We start from the raw sequence: 11,755 nt of genomic DNA on the forward strand, positions 1-11,755 counted from the left end.
ATCAGTGTTCCTTGGAGTCAATTTGACGGCCAGGCTCTTTTAGCTGTATATAACATAAGAAATATCAACATTTTACACATTTGTTTTAGTTGTTTTGGATGGTATTGAGGTCACTATAACCAAGGACACTTCTGCATGTGACTGCAGGAGCTGGGATCAAACCGCCAACCTTTAGATTGAGATATAATATTTCCAGCCACCATGTCTCTGAAGGCATCCAATGATGAGTCCTGTGTCATACGTTTTGAGAACATAGAAACAAGGCAGGGCCGACGAGAGCACAACAAACTCACAGCAGTTTGATGTTCTGTTTTACAAATGAAGTCCTTCTAAATGCTTTAAATTGTGTTTATCAGAATCAGAATCAGAATCAGAAATACTTTATTTATCCAGGGGGGGAGATTCAGTTGTTACAGAATGCTCTTATACACAGTATGAAAAAGTCAAAATATTAATATAAAGAAGGAATAAAATAAGATATAAATACGAATTAAATAATAAAAATTGGATTAATAATAAGTACACACAGAAATGCAGAATAGTTACAGTTTGCTATATACAAAAGCACTGGGAATGAAGGTATTGTATACAGGATGTTAAAGTGGCAGGGATATTGTACAGTGTATTGCACAGTTGATATGGTTGAAATATGTTTTATCTAAATGGCTCTTTAAGTAGTCAACAAATAAACATAAAGTACCTGACACATACACCTGGGTAACAGTCAGTTTGTGGAGGTTTAAATTGCTGGGGTCAAATTGACAGATGCCAAAGCTTAAACCAACCAGACAGCTTTTCCGGGGTTGTCCCCGCCCCTTTCAAGCTTAACCAATCAAATGCTTGTGTTTGAATACTTCACCCATACCGTTGCCAATCAGAAGGCAGGACTCAAGAAGAGCTTTAACTGCGACCTCGTTGTCACGGCAACGTTGTTAACGAATGGAGCGCGTGTCAAATGAGGGCAAAAGTTACCTGAGCTGTTTAGCATCCACAGACTTTAGTCGACAAGTTAGTGGGCAGTTGTCGGATAACTAGGTGAGCTTCCATGTCGACACAGTCATGTAGTGGTAGAAGAACACACTGGGATAATTACATCACTTAAACAGACCGTCAACACGTTGCTAGCAAACAATGCTAGTATGCTTAGCTGAATGGACCAAGCAGCAATGTCAAGTAATAACCTACCACCAGTGAGACATTTACCACAGTGGACACGAGTGGGGCGCCTCGAGAAGCCTGCCCCTCCACGGCGGTTACCTCCAGGCCAACTACCCCCGCTGCCTGTTGCTCCGCCGGTGGACAGCGACAGAGGAGAGGGGAGAGCTAGAGAGAAGTCCTCCTGTCACAGCAACATGGACCCCCGCGTCGCGTCAATGCAGAGAAACATCCAGTTCCTTCAACAACAACACAAGGACACTCTCGACAAGCTGCATGCAGAGATAGAGTATCTCAGACGGGAGAATAAAGGTGAAGACACGAGAGTGAGGTTAAAAATGTCTGTAAGAAGAAGAGGGAAATAGCGTCTGTGTATGTAGCCTATCATGAATACTTCTACTGTGTTTCTAACTCAACTCCTTTTTATTTATACAGAACCTTTCATACATTCAAGCATGCAGCCCAAAGTGCTTCATTAAAGACATGATACAGAAAACAACAGGAACAGATACAATGATACAAGGCTAAAACAAGAGAGAGGAATGTACGGAAGAGGATTAGGGACACTGAGAAAAACAGAAGGTCGAATATTTTTTCCAGAATTCAGAAATCAGAATTCTGACTTTTTTCTCCGACTAATAATGAAATATGTTGGACCTTCATTTTTTTTCAGTGGCTTAAAGTCAGAATTCGGAGGTTAAGGTCAGAATTCTGAGATTAAAGTCAGAACTCTGAGATTAAAGTCAGAACTCTGAGATTAAAGTCAGAACTCTGAGATTAAAGTCAGAACTCTGAGATTAAAGTCAGAACTGTGAGATTAAAGTCCTAACTCTGAGACTAAAGTCAGAACTCTGAGACTAAAGTCAGAACTCTGAGATTAAAGTCAGAACTCTGAGATTAAAGTCAGAATTCTGAGATTAAAGTCAGAACTCTGGGCATTAAGTCAAAACTCTGAGATTAAAGTCAGAACTCTGAGATTAAAGTCCTAACTCTGAGATTAAAGTCAGAACTCTGAGATTAAAGTCAGAATTATGAGATTAAAGTCAGAATTATGAGACTAAGGTCAGAATTCTGAGATTAAAGTCAGAATTATGAGAAGTCAGAATTATGAGTTTAAAGTCAGAACTCTGAGACTAAAGTCAGAACTCTGAGATTAAAGTCATAATTCTGATATTAAATTCATAATTCTGAGATTTAAATTAGAATTCTGAGATTAAAGTACGAACTCTGAGGTTCAAGTCAGAATTCTGAGATTATAGTCAGAATTCTGAGGTTAAAGTCAGAATTCTCAGATTATAGTCAGAATTCTGAGGTTAAAGTCAGAATTCTCAGATTAAAGTCAGAACTCTGAAATTAAAGTCAGAATTATGAGATTAAAGTCAGAATTATGAGATTAAAGTCAAAATTATGAGACTAAAGACAGAACTCTGAGATTAAAGTCAGAACTCTGAGATTAAAGTCCGAACTCTGAGATTAAAGTCACAACTCTGAGATTAAAGTCAGAACTCTGAGATTAAAGTCAGATCTCTGAGATTAAAGTCAGAATTCTGAGATTAAAGTCCGAACTCTGACTGTGAAGCTGAACATCTCCACTGTGCACAACACCTTCAGTCAGCTGATTCACATGGAAACATGCTTTAAAGTTAAAACCCTTCCCTGATAGCTGAATCAAGTATGAGACCACATGATGTTTATTCCATGTGATACAAAATCAAAACAAAAAAATGTGTTCTAGTACATTCTTAACAAGCAATTAATCAATACTCGATTAATTGTTGACATCCCTAATCAAATCCTCAAAACTCCTCACAGGAGCTTCAAAAATAGAAAAATACAAGAACCTTAAAAGATGTCACAAAAAAAGACAAGTAAATAATAAAAGTAACACAAACAGTACACAGGACATCAATGAATGGTTACTCAGAATAACTGCACAGCAAGATTTCAAGGATATGTATGAACATGTATGAGAAATAGGAATGTAGTTCTAAAACATGAATCAAGACCCACATAGAGTATGTACCCTGACTTGTATTCATATGTGCACACTGAGAAAGAGGGCAACAGTTTATTCTTAAGAGTCCATACAATTATTTCAACAGTGCATAGGCTAAACTCAGTGCCAAAGCCTCAACATCCTTAATGTAATGAATGTATGCTAACGACAAAGACCTGACTGCTTTCCTGATAAGTTGCTGAAAAGAGAGACATTCAATCTAGCTATGGTGGTAGCATAGCAACTCCAGGTTTTTTTTTGTGTGTGTGTGTGTGTGTGTGTGTGTGTGTGTGTGTGTGTGCATGTGCGTGTGCGTGTGTGTGTGTGTCTCAGTGGGAGGTGAGCAGAGATCCGGTGTCAGGGCACATGGTGCTCCATATAACCGTGTCTCACCACCCACCAGGAGACTCCCCAGTCATCTGTCTTCGCGCCATCACAGCAGACAGGCCCCCATGGAAACATGGGCTGTTTGCTGGGACGGTGTTGCAAGACTGTGCCTCCTATGTGCCTCCCTACAGTGTATCCCACACTAAAGTCCTCTTTATGTGGATGTTTCAGAGCTGCAGTATAAGCTGATAATGGAGCCCCCGATGACGGGTAGAAAAGGTAAGATGTGATGCTGATTTGTTGTTGTTGTTGTTGTTGTGTCACCCTTGCATGCACATCTTGTCTTCCAGGATTGCAATTGTTTGCAATAGTAGAGATATGGATAAAATCATTAGGGATGCACAGACATTTTTTGGCCAAAACCGAAAATGAGGAAACCAAGGCCGAAAACCAAAACACTGAAATAAATGAATATGCCAATTATTAGTAGGGAGACTGGGGACAGTTGTAACACTTCACTCCTTGGATTTGAAATTAAGCCATGTATTTTCTGTTTGTGTTACACAGGCATGTTCAAGGCCATTTAGTAGCAGACACTTGAAGCTAGTTTGTATAGCAGTTTGAACACACTGTGTTAAAGGAGCTCAAAGTTACAGACAGAAATGTCAAAAATGTCACAACTGTCCCCGGTCTCCCCTACCATTGCATTTCTGGCTCTGACTGTGTGCTAACCTCACTAAAATCAAGGATCTCATTGAACAGATCAGACAACGAGGGTGCATGCCCCTCATCTGGTTCAGAGAGACCAGTCTTTTTTTCTGCACTCTGTTCTCCTGCACTGCGCGCTTCTCCATCTCCAAGCAGGTTCCCCACATCCATCGCGGCCTGGATCATTTCTCGTGCGCGCTGCTTTATTCCCACATCCAAGTATTGGTCTTTATAACGTGGATCAAGTACAGTCATGATGAAGTGCAGAGGATCTGAATAGATCTCAGTGAAACGTGTGCTGACAGACTCTAAGAGTGTACTTTTCATTGTTTTCACTCCTTGGTCCTTCTCAACCTCTTTGCTTAGAAGACGCTTTAGTGCTGAATTAAAGGAAGAACTGATGCAGACCTGTTGGCCCTTATCCAGACAAGCTGTACTGGCCCAGGTTTTTGCTTGTGTCATCACAACCTTCTGTTTCGGCCGTGTTGTTTCAGTGATAAAAGTCTTTCGGTGGCCGAATTTTCTGTGCATCCCTAAGAATCACCTTACAGAGTGTATGTAACTCTACATGCTGTCTACTGTCTCAAACTGTGTCATATTACCAAATCCAATAGTATTTTTAAGGCAACCTTAAAAATATATGTTGCAGTTATACAAACCTCCTGCTAGGACACTGACTGTTGGGCAGCAGTTTAAAGTTTTTAACTGTCCTCATTTGGAAACCATTATTTTTAAGGAACTCGCAGTCGAAGAGGCATCAGACCCCCTACTCAGGGAAGTGACGCCCGTATGGGACTCTACCTGGAGGAGCCACTGCAAGACCTGCGATCTTCACAGGACCAAGACCTAAGGTGAATTACAGTCCAGTCGCATCTGGTTCTAACTCAGTGTCATCAGGTGATAAAGCTTTTTAAAAATGTTGTTTGTTAGAAGAAGATATTCACATACTGTAACATGGGTGTGATAACCAAAGAGCAGGCACTGAATACACTATGAGCTCTGAAAGCTTACAAAACATGAATACAAAATGATATGTTGATGGAAGTACTGACAGCACATGATGAGTGTACTTCAGGGGAAGCTTGGAACTCATAAAGCCAGTGAGATTTACATGTAAAATGATAAGAATCATACCAAAGAGGATGTGAAACAAAAAACAAGTTGCTCACTGCATGCAGTTGTATGCCATGTGAATACAGCATGTGAAGACAGATAAGGTTCCCAGAATGCATCAGATACAGAGGATGATACATTCATCTGTTTAAAGATGTTCAGCTGTTTGTAGTAGTTGTATATAGTCTTCAAACACCTAAATAATGGCCATATTAACTATTACATACTGCTTATTGAAACACAATACTGTCATTTATTATGTAAAACTTGAGGGGGGTTTGTTTGTTTTTTTAGCCCACCCACTTATTTACTCTGAAAAATATTAACTTGTGCAAAGACTAGTTTTACTCATGTTAAACAGTCATGCTATGTACAAGATAAAAGTGCATAACCACGTTTATTATTTACAATTAATATTTTGGAAAACCTTCCAGCACCACTTTCTTATGCAGCTTTTTAGGAGCAACGTATAAATTATTGTATACTTTAGTTTCATTCTCACATTAAGACCCATCAGACCAATGTCTCTTTGGTTCCTGTGTTCTTTTTGATTGACTGGTATCACATTGCTCGTTATATTAGACTGAAACTGGTCAATAAAAACCTCCTCATGTCATTAGGAGAAGCTGCATGCAGAGATAGAGTATCTCAGACGGGAGAATAAAGGTGAAGACACGAGAATGAGGTTAAAAATGTCATTAAGAAGAGGGAAATAGCGTCTGTGTATTGTAGCCTATCTAGTCATGACTACTTCTACTGTGTAGAACTCACTCCTTTTTATTTATACAGAACCTTTCATACATTCAAGCATGCAGCCCAAAGTGCTTCATTAAAGAACAGAGACAGAAAACAACAGGAACAGATACAATGATACAAGGCTAAAACAAGAGAGAGGAATGTGATATGAAATACTTTAATCAATTGAAAAAAAAATAATCAATTAAAAAAGAAGACTATAGAATAAAAAGAAAACAATGGTCATAAAAGTAATAAAAGTTATAATGCAGTTCAGGGCAAAAAGGAAATGACTGAAGTAAAAATCCACTTGTGAGGGACACAATTATAATTTCAATGTCATTCACACCGTGCCTGAAGAAGCAACCAAAACTGCCTTAAACAATCTGTGTGTTACTTTTCATTGATATGATCTACTGACTGCTGGGGAGAAGCTTAGGAGATAGCGCCGACGGTCTGACAACTGCCAGAACGGACCATGGTCCAGAAGTGAAAGGGGGCCTCATTACCTCATTACAACCTCTACGAATTCACAGCGGTCCCTCCCATCCACCTCGTGCCCCCACACTACAAGAGTGTGAGGTCATCATACGGCAGCTCTACAATGCGAACAGTCTACAGTCTCAGGAAGTAAGTGCCCCCCCCCCCCCCCCCCCCCCCCCCCCAGACAGTGTTGGTTAACAGCTCTGTGGAATATGGAAGTATAACATCTTATCTTTTTAAACAATCTTGATGATTTTATGTGTGTTATGTTTAGATAATGCGTGTGAAGGCGTTGCTGAGAGATATTGTTCTGAGCAAGAAGATCACCCCAGAAAACTACATCCTGACCAAGACCTACCTTGTTGATGGCACCAGGTAAAATGATGAAAATGTTATCATATTTATCGTCAACAACAAACAGCATTACCTGAAAAAGTGCAGAACAGATGTATCTTTTTTTTTTATTTTAGGAAATCTTATGAAGAAAAAAGACTACCAAAACTTGGTCTTCAAACATTACCAGAAAAAGTGTAAGTAATCTCTTTCTTTCTTTCTTTCTTTCTAAAAGGTTACTGCTCAGCTCCAATCTGCAACGATGAAATGTTCAAACCAAGCCAGAAACCTTGGTGTAGTCATAGACTCAGACCTTAATTTCAGCAGCCACATTAAGACAATTACAAAGTCAGCCTATTATCACCTTAAGAATATATCAAGGATTAAAGGACTCATGTCTCAGCAGGATGCAGAAAAACTCGTCCATGCATTTATCTTTAGCAGACTAGACTACTGTAACGGGGTCTTTACAGGACTCCCTAAAAAGTCCATCAGACGGCTGCAGCTCATACAGAATGCTGCTGCTCGAGTCCTAACAAGGACCAAAAAAGTAGACCACATTACTCCAGTTCTTAGATCTCTACACTGGCTTCCTGTCTGTCAGAGAATAGACTTTAAAATCCTGCTGATGGTTTATAAAGCACTGAATGGTTTAGGCCCAAAATACATTGCTGATCTGCTACTACTTTATGAACCACCTCGACCTCTGAGGTCATCAGGTACTGGTCTGCTTTCAGTTCCTAGAGTCAGAACGAAACATGGTGAAGCAGCGTTTAGTCATTATGCACCACATATCTGGAACACACTCCCTGAAAGCTGTAGGTCTGCTCCAACTCTCACCTCTTTTAAATCAAAGACTAAGACTTTTTTATTTACCACTGCCTTCCAATCTTAGATTATTTTAACCCACTTTAAATTAAAACTTTAATGTAATTTTTAATATATTTCTAATTTTCCTTTTCTTTTCTGTTTTATCATATTTTCATTTTAATTGTGTTCTTCTTTTATGCTTGTCTGAATGTCTCCAATGCTTTTAATGTTTTAATGTAAAGCACATTGAGTTGCCCTCGTGTATGAAATGCGCTATACAAATAAAGCTGCCTTGCCTTGCCTTGCCTTTCACCACACTGAAGTCAAAAAGCCATCTTTACAGATATTTCCTGTTCCAGGTCTGGACCCTCTCAGTCTGGCGTGGTCCTGCCAGCCCTCAAACCGAGCCTCAGCACCACTATTGCAGAGAGACAGAGGAGGACCCGTGCTGTGCAGAGGGACCGCCTCAAAAGGACAGTGCACTGACAGGATGAATACTGCCAATGCACTTACTAAATCCATCTCAGGACTTTTGCTTTTCAAGGCTATTCTGAAAAAAAACAAACAGAAAAACTCCACTCTAAGGTGACTTTTTAAGTTACGGATATCCAAATAAAACATTTATGTTTCTTAAGACGTCTATAATTGGTAAGTTTTGCACAAACAAAAAAAACAACCTACAAACTAAATGCTAGCTTCATACAGTGAGTGGGAAATGTATTTAATTTATTTTTGTTACCAGATAATGCATTTAAGGATATTTGAACCATTAAAGGTTGTTACTGTAGAGACATTTGACTCAGATTGTTGCAACATTTGTTGTTATTTTGCCAAATACAGGCAGACATATTTTGTACTACATAACTACAGACTTTCAAAGAGACTTTTAACAGCACAAAAAACTAAGTAAAGTTCTAAAAGCAAATGCAATGAATGAAACAGAAGACAATAAAAGGCACATATCTCAGGCACTTTTTGTATTGGTTGGTATTTAAATTGTATGTAACAGTGTGCTGCTTTAACTGGTACCAGTCAGGCATGTAGAGTACAACAGGGTACCTTAAAACAGAACTTCATTAATGGTCTTAAAGGTGACATATCACGCTTTTTTCATCAATATATATTGGTCTAAGAGGTCCCCAAAACATGTCTTTAAAGTTTATGCTCAAAAAAACACTTTGAAATCAGATTTTGGTCTGCCTGAAAAACCCTCTTCTTCAGTCCTCCTCAGAACACTCTGTTTTCCCTCTGACCACGCCCCCTCAGGAAGTGGATGTGCCTCGGCTGTCCAGCACGTTGATCTAATGTTTACATGTTGGCTGAATATACACGGCTGCTCAGAGATCACGTTACTTCAACCCTCTGAATCTGATCCTGACGGAGAGGCGCCTGTAGCAGGACCTTTCTGAAGGATTGGTCACAGATTTAGTGTTTCTTGTTGTTTTATTTATCAGTATGTAGACGTGTGTCTTGGTACACAGCTACGAACATGTAGCTATGTGGCTATGCTAACTAGCGCTAGCACTTATCCATGATAAATAAAAATCATCCACTAGATCTTCAAATCTGCAGACGTGGGGAGTAAAACCGACCTTTGTGTTTATTAAGACAGCCTACAACTAGCATGCCTCCCTCCTAAGCTCCTTGTTAGCACACATTTGTGCAGAGAATGAAAAACAGAGGAGGGGTTGAGTTGTATTTTATACAGTCTATGGGCTGAACAAGCTCCGAGCTCTGACTCTGTGACAGACCGGATATTGTTGTAACGTAACAAAAACACTGAAAACTGAAACGGCTCGTTTCACACACATTTACAGAAAGGTGTAGAAATCAAAACAGGGGCAGAATGGATTTTTTTCATTCTCGGGGGGTTTGTAGACATGCCAGGGAAACATATTTCAGGTAGAGAACCATTAAAAAGTCAATTTTGCATGATATGTCACCTTTAAGACAAAACAACCTTATGCTTGACTTTTCTTCTCCTAGACTGATCTACTTTTTCCACATAATGTTTCTTTTATCATGTAAGTGAAGTCTGGCTCCAAAGCACAGGAAGAGTTTGGATCATACACTTGTGTAGATTCATAGGTGTAACTACAAGGAACTTTTGACTCCAAAATTAAACGGAGGAATGATATCAAACTTTAATTAGAGGAATAAATGTGAGTGCTTTTGTCTCTGAGGTGCCTTCTTAACTCCTCTTGTAATAAGTGTTACAATTATATTTACAATACAGCAGGTTTGCCTCAGTCAGAGGGTTCATCCTCCCATTAGTAGAACAGATATGCTCTTCACTGATGTCAACATAAGAAACAAAAGTCAACACACTGAAAAAGCACCTGGCTCAATTTCATAACATTAGCACACATCAGCTTCTAGTTGAGCAATAAGTCAGGGCAGGTTAAGAACTGCACACAGCCAGGCAAGGCAAGGCAGACAACTCACAGCATGAGTCAACATTTTTTCTACAACCTGTGAGAATCCATAGCGACTAGATTACACAGTTATGTAGATGTAATCTGAGCATACAACTTTTCAGTTATGGTCTACATGGAAGTTAGTGAAGGCTGCACGCACATGTTCACATTTCATTGCCAGGTCTCTGATACTCCTCTCCAATTCCCACCGTACTGGAAAGACACGCCTCGGCTTTATCAGAAATCTGTCATGTCTGAACGATATTGGAGCAATGTGATGGCTAACCTAACAGTCTCAGTTTGAAGTCCAACATCTACACATTAACATATCCAGTTTATCAAACCTCCACAGGCTGCACATTAAGCCTGATGCTGTCCAAATCATATGAAACATGTCTATTGTTTCAGTTGAAGACATGCATTGTTTTGCATGCACCCACTAGATGGTGGTGTTTCTGTAGAAGCTTGTGAGCATGCACTCCGTCAAAGCCCAAATGTTTGACAGCAGTAGGTTACACATATGAAGGTATTAACTTACCCTAGCTCCTCTCTATAATTTCACAATATATATATTTTAAGTTATTGAGTTTAAATTCTCCATTTAATAAATTTTTTAGGACAATTGAAGAATTACTATAACTAATATGTCAAAATGATGACCTCCAAAGAACACAAATTTGATAAGTGCCTGTCAATACTTAGTCATAACAATGTTAGAATATATTGCCAAAACACAGTTATCCCTGATATTATGCTTAAATCATTTTTACATGTAGGTTTTTTTTTGTGTGAAACCTCAAAGAGTGAAACATCTTGACTCTAAATTTCCTCTTTCTTACTTGTTTATCTCCTAATTTGAAATGGGAGTATGTCTTGCCACACACACACACACACACACACACACACACACACACACACACACACACTTTGTTGCATCACTGCGTCTTTGTAGAAAAGTGGGAATTGGCAGGCAGGGCCATTTAGACCCAGTGGGTGCAAATCTATTAACATTCAGACAGTGCTGCAGTGATGAGAGCTGCTCTGTGCCAGCTGCAGCCTCGTGAGGCATGGTCACTAAAACCTCACCAACCAGAGGAACAGAGCTACTTCTTCATATATTTCACTTTCATCAATGAGCAGAAGTTGTCCACATCACATTGAGCGGCTTGTTATGCCCAGTCATTGCTCTCTAACACATTCTTTCTATTGTTCTACTCTTCATTGAGGCCTCTTTTGAGGCACTGTCCCCTGCATTTAAATTGACTTTCCTTCTCTCAGCATATTGTGTTTGTGGGTAGGGTGGATAGGTTGGGGAGCTCAGAATCAATGTGTCACAGTTCAGTGCCAGATAATACTTATGAGATTGAATGGAGAGGAAGTTGGAGACAAAGGGAAATGAAAATAGGGAAATATGTCCAACCTTTAATTGGGGGCATGGAATATATGTTGACTGAACAAGAACTACACTGTATGTCAAACTGAGCTAGAGATATATGATTAACATAAAGGGCCACATTTAAATGCTGTCATTAATGTTGCAAATTCACATTAACATGCACATTTGACAGGACACTATCTCCTCAGGGAACTTAGCTGTCAGTTATGACTGTCAACAGATACAAGAGTTATATCTACCTATTCATCATTACAGAGATGAACAGTTTTGGCATTCTTTCAT

The 11,755-nt window shown here is 39.4% G+C and overlaps 1 protein-coding gene across 2 annotated transcripts; it reads left to right on the top strand.

The window, feature by feature from the left end:
• Positions 1 to 893: 893 nt before the first annotated feature.
• Positions 894 to 8,458, top strand: si:ch211-222n4.2 (uncharacterized protein LOC101885505 homolog). Of its 2 annotated transcripts, XM_034710358.1 has the most exons (7): positions 898 to 1,467; positions 3,710 to 3,757; positions 4,923 to 5,037; positions 6,469 to 6,664; positions 6,792 to 6,892; positions 6,988 to 7,047; positions 8,020 to 8,458. In XM_034710358.1, the coding sequence occupies exons 1-7, from the start codon at positions 1,152 to 1,154 to the stop codon at positions 8,144 to 8,146; spliced, it is 963 nt and encodes a 320-aa protein (XP_034566249.1). In that variant the 5' UTR covers positions 898 to 1,151; the 3' UTR covers positions 8,147 to 8,458. The 2 variants fall into 2 exon arrangements, with proteins under 2 accessions (XP_034566250.1, XP_034566249.1); XM_034710359.1 differs by lacking the exon at positions 6,988 to 7,047 and having other exon boundaries at positions 894 to 1,467; positions 7,984 to 8,458.
• The last annotated feature ends 3,297 nt before the right edge of the window (positions 8,459 to 11,755 follow it).

The sequence above is a fragment of the Notolabrus celidotus genome, chromosome 19, assembly GCF_009762535.1.
Source record: "Notolabrus celidotus isolate fNotCel1 chromosome 19, fNotCel1.pri, whole genome shotgun sequence".
In the NCBI taxonomy this organism is placed as follows: Eukaryota; Metazoa; Chordata; class Actinopteri; order Labriformes; family Labridae; genus Notolabrus; species Notolabrus celidotus.

What these genes read in the sequence shown, in the direction of transcription:
- si:ch211-222n4.2 (XM_034710358.1), top strand. Translation starts at nt 1,152, where the DNA reads ATGGACCAAGCAGCAATGTCAAGTAATAACCTACCACCAGTGAGACAT. An exon ending in TCTCAGACGGGAGAATAAAG is followed by an intron (nt 1,468 to 3,709) that starts GTGAAGACACGA and finishes TGGATGTTTCAG; the next exon opens with AGCTGCAGTATAAGCTGATA. An exon ending in CCCGATGACGGGTAGAAAAG is followed by an intron (nt 3,758 to 4,922) that starts GTAAGATGTGAT and finishes ATTATTTTTAAG; the next exon opens with GAACTCGCAGTCGAAGAGGC.